This window comes from Budorcas taxicolor, chromosome 1, assembly GCF_023091745.1.
Source record: "Budorcas taxicolor isolate Tak-1 chromosome 1, Takin1.1, whole genome shotgun sequence".
Taxonomy (NCBI): domain Eukaryota; kingdom Metazoa; phylum Chordata; class Mammalia; order Artiodactyla; family Bovidae; genus Budorcas; species Budorcas taxicolor.
In genome coordinates, this window is record NC_068910.1 from 142478053 (window position 1) to 142497584 (window position 19532).

The 19532-nt window shown below is 39.8% G+C and overlaps 1 protein-coding gene across 2 annotated transcripts in view; it reads right to left on the reverse strand.

The window, feature by feature from the left end:
* Positions 1-1888: 1888 nt before the first annotated feature.
* Positions 1889-19532, reverse strand: part of TPRG1 (tumor protein p63 regulated 1) — a 205999-nt gene continuing 188355 nt past the window's right edge. For both annotated transcript variants that reach the window (XM_052647359.1, XM_052647363.1), the window contains exon 6: positions 1889-2249. In XM_052647359.1, the coding sequence (XP_052503319.1) occupies positions 2055-2249 (195 nt within the window). In that variant the 3' untranslated portion in view covers positions 1889-2054. The remainder of the gene's footprint in view (positions 2250-19532) is intronic.

A 19532-nucleotide genomic window follows, 5' to 3' on the forward strand; every position in this document is an offset into this window, starting at 1 on the left:
ATCTGCTATTGAAAAATAATACATAAGAACAATCAATCAAAAAAGAAAAAAAAAAGCAAAAAGGAAATGAGCCACTGAAAGTTATTGATCATGGAATAATATGATCAAATTGTGTTTTTGGAATCTGGCAACAATGCAAAATGAATTAGAAGAGGCTCAGCCCTGGAAATGATACAAACTAAAAGTTATAGCAATAATCCAGCTAAACAGAATTTAAAATGTGATCTAATAATATACCTGTGAGAATGAAAAGGAGAAGAGAATATGAAAAATTTTGAAAGAATAAACTTTAGTTTGACATCTCGGCATAGGGCTTAATGCTAAATATGGTCTGTTTGTCCCATCTCCCTTAATTTATATGGTGAAATCCCAATGTGATGCTATTAAGAGGTGGGGCCTTAGCTTATGAGAGCAAACCCCAAATAAATGAGATTTTGTTGTTGATGTTCAGTCACTTAGTCATGACCAACTCTTAAACCTCATGAAATGGGGAGCACACCAGGCTCCCCTGTCCTTCACTATTTCCTAAAGTTTGCTCAGATTCATGTCCATTGAGTCAGTGAAGGTATCTAACCATCTCATCCTCTGCCAATCCCTTCTCCTTTTTCCTTCAACCTTTCCCAGCATCAGGATTCAGTTCAGTTCAGTTCAGTTCAGTTCAGTCGCTCAGTTGTGTCCGACTCTTTGCGACCCCATGAATCGCAGCACACCAGGCCTCCCTGTCCATCACCAACTCCCAGAGTTCACTCAGACTCACGTCCATTGAGTCCGTGATGCCATCCAGCCATCTCATCCTCTGTCATCCCCTTCATCCTCCTGCCCCCAATCCCTCCCAGCATCAGAGTCTTTGCCAATGAGTCAACTCTTTGCATGAGGTGGCCAAAGTACTGGAGTTTCAGCTTTAGCATCATTCCTTCCAAAGAAATCCCAGGGCTGATCTCCTTCAGAATGGACTAGTTGGATCTCCTTGCAGTCCAAGGGACTCTCAAGAGTCTTCTCCAACACCACAGTTCAAAAGCATCAATGCTTCGGCGCTCAGCCTTCTTCACAGTCCAACTCTCACATCCATACATGACCACAGGAAAAACCATAGCCTTGACTAGATGGACCTTAGTTGGCAAAGTAATGTCTCTGCTTTTGAATATGCTATCTAGGTTGGTCATAACTTTTCTTCCAAGGAGTAAGCATCTTTTAATTTCATGGCTGCAATCACCATCTGCAGTGATTTTGGATTAGTGCCCTTATAAAGGAAGCACAAGAAAACTCTCTTGCCTCTTTGCCTATAACGGTATAGCAAGAAATCCGAGCCCCAGAAGAGGGCCCACACCTGACCAGGTTGGTACCCTAATCTCAGAATTCCAACCTCCAGAACTGTAAGAAATAAATTTATGTTATTATCCACCCAGTCTGTAGTAATTTTGTTATAGCAACCCAGACAGACTAAAAGAGATACTATATGGAATGTATTTGGCAAGAAGATTAAAGACATCAAAACTGATAACTGTGACTATTAAAATCTCATAGAGAAATCCAGAATTTTGAAGAAGCTGAATATAAGTGGCTACTGATATAGATGATCAGCAGACAGAAATGCAAAATTGAATCTTAAAGAAATACCAGGGATGGGACTATGAATTTGGAAGTCATCCTCATAAAAAGGAAACTGAAATAATACAGATTGAGTTCCCAGTGAGAGAGAAGATCAGGATCCAAGGGCTGAAAATAAAGACCCAGAATGTGCCCACATTTGGAGGACTGAGAAATAAGAACCCAGAGGGTCTGCCCTGAGTGTATGATCAGGTATTTATTTGATAATGTTATCAATATACTTAAGTGAATTTATTTTCTGATTTTTAGAAATTTCATAAAAGATCTGAAGTGTGCATTTATCAGTCTAATCAAAGTTTTTGATCTCCTAAGATACTAAATATTTAAAATCATGTGATACCATTTAAAAGTAGTTGATTATTTCAATCTAAAAATATGGTGAGCTGAAACAGAATCTTCAATAATCATGTAGCTATGGATGATTTCTTTATCCACCAAAAAGAGTATCAAAAACCAATACTCCCCCGGGCAAGGGAATAGCCAAGTTTGTTTCGGTTTCCAATGAATGACATTAGCCCAGTGTAGGTCTCAATCAAAATGGGTTCAGTGAGCACCATCAATCCCTTTCCTCTTTCAGATTCAGTGGAATTCTTGTGGGTATTCTGGATAGCTGGAACAAGCTTAGATGTGAACGCAGACAACTGAAGAGGAAAAGAAGACACAGAATTAGTGAGTGCAAAGTAGATCCAGAGACACACCCTCCCCAGCCAGTCCTCACAAAAGTTGACTGCTCTCCTGGAGCTGCACTTATTCTTACTACTTAAACAGAAATCATTTCTTGGAATTGTTAATATTGCTTCTGTTAGTCTTTTAATAGATTGATCTGTTAATAAATTTTGTACATAATAAAATTAACTGCTGCATCTTATTTATTTTTCATCATTCATAACTTGTACAACATTAAGAAGTCAGTTTAACAAATATTTGCTGATAGTCTAGTATGGATCAGACACCTGTCATGTACTGCTGAAGATTCAGACAAGTGAGATATAGCCTCTGCCCTCATAGTGTGTGTGTCCCTTCAGCTGTGTCTGACTCTTTGTGACCCTCTGGAATGTAGCCCTCCAGGCTTCTCTATCCATGGGATTCTCCAGGCGAGAATACTGGAGTGGGTTGCCATGCCCTCCTCCAGGAGATCTTCTCAACCCAGGGGTTGAAACTGTGACTCTCACATCTCCTATATTGGCAGGTGGGTTCTTTCTTTTTTGCCACTTTATCTATTTTTTAATTGAAGGATAATTGTTTTATAGAATTTTGTTCTTTTCTGTCAAACATCAATAAGAATCAGCCATAGGTACACCATGGCTGATCTCTCCCAAACCCCCTTCCCATTCCACTTCCCATCCCACCCTTCTAGATTGTCACAGAGCCCCTCTTTGAGTTCCCTGAGTCGTACAGCAAATTCCCATTGGCTATCTATTTTACATATGGTATTGTAAGTTTCCATGTTACTCTTTCCATGCGTCTCACCCTCTCTTCCTTCTCTCCCCAGGTCCATAAGTCTGTTCTCTATGTCTGTTTCTCCATTGCTGCCCTGCAGATAAATTCATCAGTATCATCTTTCTAGATTCCATATATATGTGTCAGAATATGACATTTATATTTCTCTTACTTCACTCTGTATAATAGGCTCTAGGTTTGTACACCTCATTAGAATGACTCAAACGTGTTCCTTTTTATGGCTGAATAATATTCCATTGTATATATGTGCCACAGCTTATTTATCCATTCATCTGTTGATGGATAGGTGAATGTACTTATTATATGCAGGGTACATCACGAGAAACGCTGGGCTGGATGAACCACAAGTCAGAATCAAGATTGCCAGGAGAAATATCAATAACCTCAGATACACAGATGACACCATCCTTACGGCAGAAAGAGAAGAAGAACTAAAGAGCCTCTTGATGAAAGTGAAAGAGGAGAGTGAAAAAGTTGGCTTAACGCTCAACATTCAGAAAACTAAGATCATGGCATCCAGCCCCATCACTTCATAGCAAATAGATGGGAAAGCAGTGGAAACAGTGGCAGAGTTTATTTTGGGGGGCTCCAAAATTACTTCAGGTGGTGACTGCAGCCATGAAATCAAAAGATGCTTACTCCGTGGAAAGAAAGTTATGACCAACCTAGACAGCATATTAAAAAGCAGAGATATTACATTGTCAACAAAGGTCCATCTAGTCAAGGCTATGGTTTTTCCAGTAGTCATGTATGGAAGTGAGAGTTGGACTATAAAGAAAGCTGAGCACAGAAGAATTGATGCTTTTGAACTGTGGTGTTGGAGAAGACTCTTGAGAGTCCCTTGGACTGCCAGGAGATCCAACCAGTCCATCCTAAAGGAGACCAGTCCTGGGTGTTCATTGGAAGGACTGATGTTAAAGTCGAAACTCCAATATTTTGGCCACCTGATGCAAAGAGCTGACTCATTTGAAAATACCCTGATGCTGGGAAAGATTGAAGGCGGGAGGAGAAGGGGACAACAGAGGATGAGATGGTTGGATGGCATCACCAACTCAGTGGACATAAGTTTGGGTAAATTCCGGAAATTGGTGATGGACAGGGAGGTCGGGTGTGCTGCAGTCCATGGGGGTCACAAAGAGTTGGACACAATGAGCGACTGAACTGAACTGCACTGAACTGTTGATAGACGTCTAGGTTGCTTCCATATTCTAGATGTTGTAAATAGTGCTGCAATGGACATTGTGGTACATGTATCTTTTTCAATTTTGGTTTCCTCAGGGTATATGCCTAGGAGTGGGAGTGCTGGGTTGTAAGGTGGTTTTAGTCCTAGTTTTTTAAGGAATCTCCATACCATCTTCCATAGTGGCTGTATAAGTTTGATGAGTGGGTTATTTACCACTGAGCCATCGGGGAAGCCCACACAGCAGTGGCACTATAATAATATAAAAGAAATGAACTTGTAATGATCATACAAAGTCCATGAAAATAAACAGCAAAAACAGGCACAAGACATTAAAAAACAAAAAACAAAAGAAATCATATATGGTTAGAGGATCAAAAATGACTTCCAAAGAAGACATTTGAGACAATCCTCTAAGGGGTGATAGAGTTTCAGCAAGTGAAATGAGGTTAAAGAGGGTCTAGCTGACTGCTGCTGTTTTTCTAACCCAACATCCTTCTCTCCATTTGAGATTCTTCTACAGATAAGAGTGCTTCAGGGCTTCCCTGGTGGTCCAGTGGATATGAATCTGCCTGCCAATGCAAGAGACACAGATTTGATCCCTGATCCAGGAAGATCATGTATGCCACAGAGCAACTAAGCCCGTGCACCACAACTATTGAGCCTGTGCTCTAGAGCCCAGAAGTCACAACTACTGAAGCCATCACACCTAGACCTAGTGCTTCACAGCACAAGCTATCTAACCATCTCATCCTCTGCCACCCCCATCTCTTTTCTTTCTCATTGCACAGAAGCCACTGCAATAAGAAGCCTGCCCACCACAACTAGAGAATAGCCCCCACTTCCCACAACTAGAGAAAAGCCTGCACAGCGACGAAGATCCAGCACAGCCCATAAATAACTAATTTTTAAAAGATTAAAAAAGAATGCCTCTATTTTCCTTTGGAGAGCCACGTTCTTCCATTTAGTGCAAATAGCTTAAGTGGAGCTGGCTTTAGTACATGACTCAGTTCTAACCAATCAGAGGAATCCATAGGAGATTGGTTTAGGTGTGGGCACATGACCAATGCGGCTGTGAGACATATCATCCAAGTCCAGAGGTATTCATGGTCATTTTGGCCACACAGTGAAAGCCTGACTGAGACTGAAAACAATAAAAGTGAAAGACCTAAGACGTGAAGACAAGAAAAATTCTTCACAAAGCCATCCGAGTTACTAGATCAGCCTACCCTGAATGTTAAGTTAAATGAGTTAAAAAAAAAAAAAAATTCACTCTTTTGGTCAAATCAGGTTGAACTGGGTTGACAGGAAGGTAATTCAGGGAGCACTGCAAACAAAGATATAAAGAAGGGAATGAATTAGGAAAGCCCAGATCTTTGTATTTCCAATTAGCTCATTTATATCCATTAACTCATTCCAGTATAAGCCACTAAGATAAGCAAACGAAGGTATCATTATTTCCATGTTAGAAATCAAGGCTCAGAGAAAGTAAATGATTTTGTCCAGAGTTACTCCATTTTCTGCACAATGGTAAAAAGGAATATTAGGAACAGGAAACTATTCACAGTGTGATCCAAATATGCTTTCTAGTCAACTGGCTTGCAAGTCTAAATTAAAACTTTCAAAGTATATTCCAATATCCATATAAGTCATTATACATATTCAACCAAGTGACCAATGTTTTTCCTTTTCTCCATGAGGAGGGCCAATCTTTGCTTTGAGGGACTAATACAGAGTGATGACTCAATGAAGAAAGAGAAGCCTGTAGTTGTTACCCATAATCACATTTTCAATATACGTTTTATCCTGGACTGTTAATTTTATACCAAATTGCCCTTGGGCAAACCACTTCTCCACTGTAGCCTTAGTTTCCTTGTTAGTAAGAAAACAATCTAAAATTTAGAATATATCCATCATGACTATTTGACCTAGTCTATAATGGACAAGGGACTTCCCTGATAGCTCAGCTGGTAAAGAAACTGCCTGCAATGCAGGAGACCCTGGTTCGATTTCTGGGTTGGAAAGATTCCCCTGGAGAAAAGATAGACTAACCACTCCAGTATTCATGGACTCCCCTGGTGGCTCAGATAGTAAGGGACCTACCTGCAATGCAGGAGACCTGGGTTTGATTACTGGGCTGGGAAGATCCCCTGAAGGAGGGCATGGCAACCCACTCCAGTATTCTTACCTGGACAGAGGAACCTGAAGGGCTACAGTCCACAGGTCTACAAAGAGCTGGATAAGACTGGAATGACTTAGCACAACACAGCACAGCACAAAAGGAACAAAAAATAGGAAAGAAAGAAAAGCCATGCAAATAAAACTTGTGTGATTTACTTGTTCTTGTACCTTATCATAAATTCACTTCTCCTTCATGAGCCTCAGCTTACTCTTTTGGAAAGAGGCATTGGAATCTATGGTTTGGGGCTAATTTTGTTGTTTAGTTGCTAAGTCATGTCTGACTCTTTGTGACCCCATGGACTGCAGTACGCCAGGCTTCCCTGTCCTTCACTATATCCCACAGTTTGCTCAAATTCATGTCCACTGAATTGTTGAGGCTATCTAACCTACTCATCCTCTGACCCCTACCTATCTCCTTTTGTATTCAATTTTTCCCACCATCAGGGTCTTTTCCAATGAGTTGACTCTTCACATCAGGTGGCCAAAGTATTGGAACTTCAACAACTCAGAAGTTAAAAAAATAGTGACCTTATGATACATAATATAAAGTTTGCTAGAGTGCATTGATATCTGTGGGTTTTCAATAAAGTAATAGTTACCTAATTAGATAATGTCAAACCTCAATTTAAACTCACTTCCCTGACTAAAGAATCTAATAAATAAGTAAGGTTTTTCTTGTTTACCATTAATATCAGGCTATAGTGACAAAGACAGACAGAAGTTACCTCTTATTATTACTCCCAGCACCCTCTTTAAGACCTTAGAATGGATTTAAATATTACGTGTTACTGAATGAAACGAACTGTAGTCATATAGCCTGGAAATTCTAGAAAGGAGGACATCATTCCTCACAGAACACTCCACCAGTGCTTTGGTGACTGGATAAGAAAAACAGCAAGTGTTCTTTCTTAAGCTTCCAAAGAGAAAAGCAACATGGGAAGAATGAATTAATTCCAATAACAGGAGAATTTAATTTAATTGCTATGTTTAAAATCACAAAGTAACCAAGGTCAGAAGCGATCTTAAGTGTACAGATTCCAGTCATTCATCTATTGTTTTATTTGCCTTGCCTCATACTCTCTAAGAACCTACATTCCTCTACATGGACATACCCACCTCACAGCAATCTAACCATGTCCCCGCCATCACTGAGTATAGTCGGGGAAAAAAGTATATTTCCTTGCCCAAAACTAATGGTTAGATTTTGGAAGAATCATTTAATCTCCCTGGATCTTAGTTTACGTATCTTAAAATGGGAAAATAATAATGATGGTAAATACCAACTTCATCAGACTATTGTATGAATCCCAGTGAATTGCTCAAAAATATTTTAAAGCATACTATTTATAGCTGTAAATATTATCTCAGGCAAGAAAGAGTTTAGATTCCTTAGTCCTACTCCTTTCGATTCCAGACTTTGAATGCCAGTTTCCTTAATATGCATCATAGGCTTGAGAAAGTATTTTTTTTAATCTTGTGATATGCCCTATTTTAAAGCAATAAAAATTCCCTGGATGCCAAAGGATATATATTAAATTCTATTCAGAAACCATGATTTCAAAAGACATGGGTTGAGCATCAAAGTATCTCTTCCAAGGTATTTATCAATTATAAAGAAAAATACTAAATTTACAAAGGAGCGATCTGGCATACACCATCTTAGACAAATGATTCGGGTTAATATCTGTAACAAGGCATACAGGGACAGTGAACCTGCAATACGATGCAGTGAAAGGTCACAGCATCACTGCTGCAGTATTTGTGCCCTTAAAAAAGTAGACTTCAATCTAATCATGAGAAAACATCAGCCAAACCCACCATGAAAACATTCTATCAAAAGCCCCGAGGTCATGGGGAAAAAAGGGAAAAGAAAGACTGAGAGACTGCCACAGTTTGGAGGAGAATAAAGAAACAGAATAATAAAATATAACATGGAATCTTGGATTGAATCCTGGAGTACACAGAAGACATTAGGAAAAACAAAACAAAAAGCTGATGAAATTTGGATAAGGTCTGGATTTTAGTTAATTGTACTATGAAAGTGAAAGTGTAGTCACTCAGTCATGTCTGACTCTTTGTGACCATGAACCAGGCTCCTCTGTCCATAGGATTCTCCAGGCAAGAAGAGTAGAGTGGGTTGCCATTTCCTTCTCCAGGGGATGTCCTGACGCAGGGATAGAACCTGGGTCTCTTGCGTTACAGGCAGACTCTTTACCATCTGAGCCATCAAGGAAGCCTTGCTACAGTATAGTATTGTACTGTTGTTTTACTTCTAGGTTTTGATACCTAGAAGTATTTTGTATTATAGTTATGTAAGTTTCTAGAAGAGTTTGAATGAAATTCTAATATTTAGGAAAGAATTCATGTTCTTAATTTTCTAAAGGGATATAGAAAAAAATCAGTCTCGATACTTTTTGAAACTTGTTTCTTAGAACACTACATTCCTTTATAGTTTGGGTCACCATATCATACATTATTCAAATCAGAAGTCTTTCGAAAAGCAAGAAAATGCTATTATTAATAGTATTAAAAAACCACACATGGCTGAAGTCTTAGGGAAAAGTTAGGGAAGAAAAGCTACAATCACATCAATCATAGCTGCTTTATTTTTATCAGTTTTATATATTTGGGTTCTGAGAAAGGTTTTCTTTGTAGAAAACTTTTCCTTTAAAAAAAAAAAAACTCCACTGTATTAAGCTTGCCCAAGAAACTCCACAAGGAGTTATAATGCCCATGCTCTTATTCATCTTTCACAACCAAGCTCAAATCCTTTCTCTTCCACAATGCCTTCCCAAATAGTCAAGGCAAAAAATACTTTTTATTCCATCACATTTCATATATGCATCTCAAACATTTCATCCAGTTTTCTGAGAATCAGAGTCACAAGTATGGCTATTCATCTATACAACTAATCTAATATTTCTCTACCTTGGAATTATTGCTATTTGGGGCTAGGACATTATTTCCAGCAGGAGAGTATGTCCTCCAGATTTTAGAAAGCTAAGCAGTAGCACCTCAACCCCAGGGGTGACAATCAAAAGTGTTATCCACATATTGCCAATGTCCCCTAGGGATAAAATCGTCTCCTGCTGAGAACCACTGAACTAAAGGAAGTATGCTGCTGCTGCTAAGTCGCTTCAGTTGTGTCCGACTCTGTGCGATCCCATAGACGGCAGCCCACCAGGCTCCACCGTTCCTGGGATTCTCCAGGCAAGAACACTGGAGTGGGTTGCCATTTCCTTCTCCAATGCATGAAAGTGAAAAGTGAAAGGGAAGTCACTCAGTCGTGTCTGACTCTTCACGACCCCATGGACTGCAGACTACCAGGCTCCTCCGTCCATGGGATTTTCCAGGCAAGAGTACTGGAGTGGGGTGCCATTGCCATCTCCGAAGTATAGAACATGATATATCATGAGTATTCAGATCAAACAGATCTGGTCTTACATTGCTAATGTGGTTCTCACTAGCTGTGTGATCTTGGGCAAGTCTAACCTCTCTGAATTTTATAGTTCGTCTTCTATAAAATAAAGATATTAATAGCATCAAGCACCTTCCAAGGAGTGGTGGCTGCATGGGCACAGGAGGGCTGAGAGGAGCTACTCCATGTTCAAGGTCAGGAGGGGCAGTGGTGAGGAGATAACCCCTTGTCCAAGGTAAGGAGCAGCAGCTGTGCTTTGCTGGAGCAGCCGGTAAGAGATACCCCACGTCCAAGGTGAGAGAAACCCAAGTAAGATGATAGATGTTGCAAGAGGGCATCAGAAGGCAGACATACTGAAACTATAATCACAGGAGGCTAGTCAATCTAATCACATGGACCACAGCCTTGTCTAACTCAATGAAACTAAAGCCATGCCCTGTGGGGCCACCCAAGACAGGCAGGTCATGGTGGAGAGGTCTGACAGAATGTGGTCCAGTGGGGAAGGGAATGGCAAACCACTTCAGTATTCTTGCCTTGAGAACCCCATGAACAGTACAAAAAGGCAAAATGATAGGATACTGAAAGAGGAACTCCCCAGGTCAGTAGGTGCCCAATATGCTACTGGATATCAGTGGAGAAATAACTCCAGAAAGAATGAAGGGATGGAGCCAAAGCAAAAACAATATACAGTTGTGGATGTGACTGGTGACAGAAGCAAGGTCTGATGCTGTAAAGAGCAATATTGCATATGAATCTGGAACGTTAGGACCATGAATCAAGGCAAATTGGAAGTGGTCAAACAGGGGATGGCAAGAGTGATGAACATCGACATTCTAGGAATCAGCGAACTAAATGGACTGGAAAGGATGAATTCAGCAAACTAAATGGACCGGAAAGGATGAATTTAACTCGGATGACCATTATATCTACTACTGTGGGCAGGAATCCCTTAGAAGAAATGGAGTAGCCATCATGGACAACAAAGAGTCTGAAATGCAGTACTTGGATGCAATCTCAAAAACTACAGAATGATCTCTGTTCGTTTCCAAGGCAAACCATTCAGTATCATGGTAATCTAAGTCTATGCGCCAACCAGTAAGAAGCTGAAGTTGAACGGTTCTATGAAGACCTATGGAGAAGACAATGGCACCCCACTCCAGTACTCTTGCCTGGAAACTCCCATGGACAGAGGAGCCTGGTAGGCTGCAGTCCATGGGGTCTCTGAGAGTTGGACATGACTCAGTGACTTCACTTTCACTTTTCACTTTCATGCATTGGGGAAGGAAATGGCAACCCACTCCAGTGTTCTTGCCTGGAGACTCCCAGGAACGGTGGAGCCTGGTGGGCTGCCGTCTATGGGGTCACGCAGAGTCGGACACGACTGAAGCGACTTAGCAGCAGCAAAATGAAGACCTACAAGACCTTTTAGAACTAACAGCCAAAAAAGATGCCCTTTTCATTATAGGGGACTGGAATGCAAAAGTAGGAAGTAAGAAACACCTGGAGTAACAGGCAAATTTGGCCTTGGAGTACGGAATGAAGCAGGGCAAAGGCTAATAGAGTTTTGCCAAGAAAATGCACTGGTCATAGCAAACACCCTCTTCCAACAACAAAAGAGAAGACTCTATACATGGACATCACCGGATGGTCAATACCGAAATCAGATTGACTATATTCTTTGCAGCCGAAGATGGAAAAGCTCTATACAGTCAACAAAAACAAGACCAGGAGCTAACTGTGGTTCAGATCTTGAACTCCTTATTACCAAATTCAGACTCAAATTGAAGAAAGTGGGGAAAACCACTAGACCATTCAGGTATGACCTAAATCAAATCCCTTATGATTATACAGTGGAAGTGAGAAATAGATTTAAGGGACTAGATCTGATAGAGAGTCTGATGAACTATGGACTGAGGTTCGTGACACTGTACAAGAGACAGTGATCAAGACCATCCCCATGGAAAAGAAATGCAAAAAAGCAAAATAGCTGTCTGGGGAGGCCTTACAAATAGCTGTGAAAAGAAGAGAAGCGAAAAGCAAAGGAGAAAAGGAAAGATATAAACATCTGAATGTAGAGTTCCAAAGAATAGCAAAAAGAGATAAGAAAGCCTTCCTCAGAGATCAATGCAAAGAAATAGAGGAAAAAAACAGAATGGGAAAGACTAGAGATCCTTTCAAGAAAATTAGAGACAACAAGGGAAGATTTCATGCAAAGATGGGCTCAATAAAGGACAGAAATGGTATGGACCTAACAGAAGCAGAAGATATTAAGAAGAGGTGGCAAGAATACACAGAAGAACTGTACAAAAAAGATCTTCACAACCTGGATAAACATGATGGTGTCATCACTCATCTAGAGCCAGACATCCTGGAATGTGAAGTCAAGTGGGCCTTAGAAAGCATCACTACGAACAAAGCTAGTGGAGGTGATGGAATTCTAGTGGAGCTATTTCAAATCCTGAAAGATAATGCTGTGAAAGTGCTGCACTCAATATGCCAGCAAATTTGGAAAACTCAGCAGTGGCCACAGGACTGGAAAAGGTCAGTTTTCATTCCAATCTCAAAGAAAGACAATTCCAAAGAATGCTCAAATTACTTCACAATTGACTCATTTCACACACTAGTAAAGTAATGCTCAAAATTCTCCAAGCCAGGCTTCAGCAATACATGAACCGTGAACTTCCAGATGTTCAAGCTGGCTTTAGAAAAGGCAGAGGAACCAGAGATCCAACTGCCAACATCCATGGGATCATGGGAAAAGCAAGAGAGTTCCAGAAAAACATCTATTTCTGCTTCGTTGACTATGCCAAAGCCTTCGACTGTGTGTATCACAATAAACTGTGGAAAATTCTGAAAGAGATGGGAATACCAGACCACCTGACCTGCCTCTTGAGATACCTATATGCAGGTCAGGAAGCAACAGTTAGAACTGGACATGGAACAACAGACTGATTTCAAATAGGAAAAAGAGTACTTCAAGGCTGTATATTGTCACCCTGCTTATTTAACTTCTATGCAGAGTACATCATGAGAAATGCTGGGCTGGAAGAAACACAAGCTGGAATCAAGATTGCCAGGAGAAATATCAATAACCTCAGATATGCAGATGACACCACCCTTATGCCAGAAAGTGAAGAGGAACTAAACAGCCTCTTGATGAAAGTGAAAGTGCAGAGTTAAAAAGTTGCCTTAAAGCTCAACATTCAGAAAACGAAGATCATGGTATCTGGTCCCATCACTTCATGGTAAATAGATGGGGAAACAGTGGAAATAGTGTCAGACTTTGCTTTTAGGGGCTCCAAAATCACTGCAGATGGTGATTGCAGCCATGAAATTAAAAGACGCTTACTCTTTGGAAGGAAAGTTATGACCAACCTAGATAGCATATTCAAAAGCAGAGACATTACTTTGCCAACTAAGGTCCATCTAGTCAAGGCTATGGTTTTTCCAGTAGTCATGTATGGATGTGAGAGTTGGACTGTGAAGAAAGCTGAGGGCCGAAGAATTGATGCTTTTGAACTGTGGTGTTGGAGAAGACTCTGGAGAGTCCCTTGGACTGCAAGGAGATCCAACCAGTCCATTCTAAAGAAGATCAGTCCTGGGTGTTCATTGGAAGGAATGATGCTAAAGCTGAAATCCAGTACTTTGGCCACCTCGTGCAAAGTGTTGACTCATTGGAAAAGACTCTGATGCTGGGAGGGATTGGGGGCAGGAGGAGAAGGGGATGACAGAGGATGAGATGGCTGGATGGCATCACTAACTCGATGGATGTGAGTTTGAGTGAACTCCAGGAGTTGGTGATGGACAGGGAGGCCTGGTGTGCTGCAATTCATAGGGTCACAAAGAGTCGGACACCAAGCGACTGAACTGAACTGAATAGCATCAAATTCATAAGTTGTCTACAAAGATTAAACTAACTTTAATAAATAAGGATTTGTAAAAGCTCTATGCACATGTGCTCACCTGCTAATGTCTTCCAGGAATGTTTGGGGAAGAATATAAGATTAATCTGAAACTTGGAGTCATATTGCAAAGACATTAAAGGAAGCCTCTTGCCAATAATCAGTGTTGTCAATAAATAATTAACTACATCATCATCTAACTATGATTTCTTAAAGTCCAAAGCTCAGTTCACCTCAGCTTTTCCATGGGTAGTACCTTCTTGGTTGTCAGGATGCCTTTCCACAGATTATATATATATATATATGAAACTGGGTTACAGAATTTCTCCCCAGTCCTCATCGTAAGTTTTATTTCATGAGAATTCTCTGTGGCCTCAGAATCAAAATGCTGGAAGGAAAAAGTTGACACTATTTTACATTCAGTGAACTTGGCATTTCACTCAAGTAAGATGCCCTTCATTTCTAATCATTTCTGTGAGCTCTTTAAGAAGAAGATGGACCGTGAAGACAGAGGGACAAGATGGGCATGGAGGAGAGGCAGACAAAAGGCCAAGTCCCCAGGCTGGCTCTTGAGCATTTCAAACACCTGAACTTAATCTGTGTGACAGAAACGTGGTGTCATTTGATATGAATGCCACCAGCCACATACTTTTCTTTAAAAGCTTTTATACGCCCACCCCTGGCTCCCTCTTTTATTCCAGCCTCAAAAGCCGAGGGTCAAGTTTTAACATCTCCGATTACAGAAGGCCTGTGTGCTGGTTAGGGTAAAGGATAGGTGTGTGGTGTGTGTGTGCGTGTGTGTGTGTGTGTATGTGTGTGTGTGTGTGTGTAATATTCTTGACTTTACAGTGATTATTTACCAGCTGAGTGACTGGGCCCCTGGTTTGCTTCAGGTGCTGTCTGCCAGCAGTTCACTGCCCAGAGTCTCAGTTTTCCTTATTACAACCATCTCTTGCTTCCTGTTTACACTGGGTAAAGAGACCAGGTTTCATGCCTGCAGGCCCACATTCCTTTGCTGAGCAGGTTTTCTAAGCCTCAGGCTACAGGTTTCACCCTCCCATTGTAGCAAGTGAAGCTTGTTGAAATAAAAAGTAAGTCCATCCAACACCCAACAATGGAAACCACTTGGGAAGTCGCACAACTGAACACAATGTTTATATCATCCTTGCACGATTATTTGGAATTATCTTTATAGATACACTGTGACTGTGAGTATGTTCAGGAGTATAGAGCAAAAAAGGAGAATGAGGCAGAAGCTTTTTTCCCTACAAATTCTAATTTCTTTCCTCATCCTATTCCATTTCCCCAATCCTCCCCATGCATATATGCACATGCACGCACACACACATACACCCACACACTTTAGCTTAAGTAAATGACTCTTTGTCCAAGAACATTTTATACATGTTTGTAATTTGCAGCTTCTAATCATGTATTTTTTTACTTAAAATGTCTTTCTGCATCTGCTTTTATGGCTAAATCACTCTTGAGTTTCACATCAAATGTTTCCACATTTGTTAACTTCTGGACTTATCTATTCTTTTTGCTGGGCTCTAATAGAATGCTTTGATTATATCAACAGTATTTGCACATTAAATTATAATTTGTTAAGTACCATTTTTGCATTCTCCCTCTAGACTATAAATGTCTTGAGGGCAAAATCTGTTTTACTCTTCTTGCTATCCCAACAATGAGGGCTTCCCTGGTGGCTCAGCAGTAAAGAATCTGCCTGCCAATGCAGGAGACACAAGTTTGATCCCTGGGTTCCAAAGAGCCCCTGGAGAAGGAAATGGTAACCTATTCTAACATTCTTGCCTGGGAAATCCCATAGATAGAGGAGCCTGGCAGAATACAGTCCATGGGGTCACAAAAGAGTAGGACACAACTCAGCAACTAAACAGACAACAAAATCCCATTGATTATCCACTGCATTGCTCTGCATATATTAACAGTATGCCAGGTGGACACTTAACAAATATTTGCTAAGGAATGCCATGGCAATTCAATGGTTAGGACTCAGTGCTTTCATTGTCAAGACCAATGAAATTAGTCATTCAATTTAGGTTCAATCCTAAGTCAGGGAATGAAGACTCCAAAAGCCGAGCAGCCAAACAATTAAAATAACAAAAATTAACAACTAAATAAATATTTGTTCAGTCTATGTGGTGGGAAACCAAGGGGTTAAGAATATAAAGTTACATTTGATTACTAAAACATTGGTTCAGTTTCATAATTCCCTCAAAAATAAGAAGAAAGATGCCAGACAAAAGTAAAAAAGCGTTGTCTGTAGCTCACTTTGATTAGGCAATAGAGCATTCATGATCTATTCACTATTATTCTAAAGCTCTGGACGCAATCACTAGTTCCTCTCAACAAGACTCTCCACACAATCAAAGAATCCATTAAGACAATGTGAAATCAAGCACAGTTATCAGTTAGATCCTTGATCTATAATTTGCTTAATAAATACCACTCTGTAACCTGTCTTCACTGATTAAACTCACTTTAATTGTTCCTGCAAATTGCAAGCCCACCAAGCTTCATATAGATTAGAGAATATAACACAAGATTCCTTTAACTGCCCCTTATCAATCATGCCTCTAATTATGGGTAGCCATAGCGATGGTGACTTAAGTTGATTTTCAAAACATGGAGATAGTCTTGACGGTTCAAATTGGTCAAGATTCTGACCATTTAATTGGGCCTACGTAAGTGTCCAAAAAATGACTTCTTGATGTCAGAGGGCCAAAAACTCCACCCTCAGATCATGCTGATGCTGCCATTTTCTGAATATGCTTCCGAAGAAGAAGTAGTTAACTCAGGTATTCCTGCATGGAACACGGATCACCTCAGCTTTTTCTTGCCTCCAATCACCTTTCTCCATGCCTCAGACCACCCTGCTTCTTTATCTCATAAATATCTCAAGCCTCTTGCATTTGGGGAGGGCAGATTAGAGATCTGTTCTCCTTTCTTCTTTTTGGTTTCCTTGTGAAGAAATCCTTTCTCCACAGAAAACCTCAGCATCTAAGCATTTGGCTTGCTGTGCACTGGGCAAATGAAACTAATTCCGTAACAAATGGTTAAAAGAAGAAAGACACAGCTAGAAGTTGCAAATATAAAGTGGATGAAACAATTAAGAATAACTGACCTTGGTTGTAAAAATATGATATCATATCCTACCCTATCATGTATCATAGCAGCGACTATGAATATGCACACACAGAGATGTCTTTCTGGTTTTTAGGCATTTCCTTGAGTATTAACAAATTATTTGAATGTGGAAATACAGTTATTATTATAATACCTCAGTCAATTCACTTAACCACTCTAAGAACCTTCACTTTTAAAGTGGAGATAGCATTCTGACCTCAAAGAGTTTTTGTTAGTTGAATTCCATGAAAACATGCAGACTGTAATTAATAAATATCATGTAATTACAAAATTCATATGAAATTATGTCCTGTAATAATAAAAGCAATACCAAAAATGTTATTTTCTATTTTCACAACTGTTTTATACGAGTAATGCAAAGTATGTGAATGCACAGATTGAAAAAGTAAGGCTTGGAGGTAAGCAAGAATCTGGAAAGAGGCCACTTGACTATCATACTTATCAGATGTAGAAATGATGTCGAGTTAGTGAGATAGGTAAAAGAAGTAACGAATTTTGACATAGTATTTCATAAATTGATGGGGATTTTTTAGATCAGTGCTGAAGGACTTAGAGACAGTATAAATTTGAATTTGAATGCAATTTACCCATTAATGCTCCTTCCTCAGGGACCTTTCAGCCCAATCCATCCCATGACTCAGTTTTGCCCCAGTGTTGAATGATCTGACACCTATATTACTAGTTCAACTTTCTCTCCTGAGCTTCAAACAGACCTAAATTTCTAACTTCCTGGCAACCAGCTCAACTCCACATGCCATGAACATGTCAAACTCAACATGTCCTAAACAGAATCCCCACACCTACTCTTCTTTTAGTTTTCTCCATTTAAATTAATGGACTCACCAGCTACCAAAACAGACTACCATCTCTGACTTCTTCTCATTCACCTACCATATTCTATCAGTTATCTTTTTCCACTGATATCCTGAATATCTCAAGATTTCTTCATCTCTCTCCATTCCTAGCACCCCTAATGTAGGGTAGGTACTTGTCTGTACCATATGAGCCAATACAATTACGGTGAGAAATACACAAGATTCAACTCCAGCTAAGCTGTCTGTGTCTAATACACTCCATGCACTTTCAACTGTCTGCACATCTTTGCATCTGATCCAAAATTCTTTTTCAGTTCTTTAATACTTATTTTAAGATCTTTGTATTTTTATCTGCTTCCTCTTATTAAACAATGCCTTCCACAAAGGCAAGAATCTTGTCTCATTTATATTTGTATTCTTAATCACAATCATAATAACCACAACTTGTAGGTACTAGAAAACAATTGTCAAATAAAGAAATTCCAAGTGCTGTAGAGTAAAAGACTCTGAGTAAAAATTTAAAGAAAAAAAATGAATTTTATAAATGTACTTTTAAAAATAAATTATTCCATTAGATAGTAAATCATTTGAAAATTTTGACTGTGGAGGGCTCAGTTCCACATAATTTCCTCTCTTCTGCCATTGTGGGTTTCCTAAATTGAATTAGGAAATTCAATTAGCTTTGAGCTTCCCTCAAAGCTCAGTTGGTAAAAAATCCACCTGCAATGCAGGAGGCCCTGGTTCGATCCCTGGATTGGGAAGATCCCCTAGAGAAAGAATAGGCTACCCATTCCAGTATTCTTGGGCTTCCCTTGTGGATCAGCTGGTAAAGAATCTGCCTGCAATGTGGGAGACCTGGGCTCGATCCCTGGGTTAGGAAGATCCCCTGGAGAAGGCTACCCACTCCAGTATTCTGGCCTGAAGAAAGAGTCAGACAAAGAGTCAGACATGACTGAGTGACCTTCATTTTCAAATTGAATTAAATTGTTTCAGGTATTTCATTTAGTTATGCACTTTCACCATATTCTTTTACTTTTTCCTATTTCATTCACAAGAGAAATTAAAAAAAAAAATTAGTTTAAATCACCCTTCAAAAATTGTATTATACCAAAATATTCATATAAAAGGAATTCTATATCCCCAGAATTACTATTCTTATTTATACTTTTGCATTAACATAACTGAGAATTAATCAAAGCCAATTTTGGAAAAAGTCCTAAACACAAATAACTTTTTGACATAAAAACCAACAACAAAAGAGAAACCAAGACACAAAGAACTGGATCAGAGCAGTCATCATCTCATATCCCAGACTGAGATCACTTGTTTTCTTAGAGATCTGGGACTCAGGGTGGCCTTTGACTAAGAAATGGTTTGGCAAATGAAGGTTCCAGACTGTTTATAGGAAGAAAAGGAGACTTTGAAAGAATAGTTGAATGAGAAAATCCTTAAAGAAAATACACTTAACAGATTCACAAAGTAGTTTGATTGACTGAAAACCAACCAATCAATTAACCAACCACTCGCCCTGTTCATACTCATGTATGCATATGTGCACATGCACGCACACACACACACACACAGACACACACACACACACACACACACACACACACACACACACACACACACACACCCGCTATTCTTACTGCTATCTAAGGAGAGCTATTTGAACCTCAAGTTTCCCTTGGCTGATAGAAAGTCTTGGGCAAAATGTAATGTTCCAGTCTACTAGCTGCATTCATGTATATTTACTGTTACTGTTAAGTCACTTCAGTCGTGTCCGACTCTGTGCA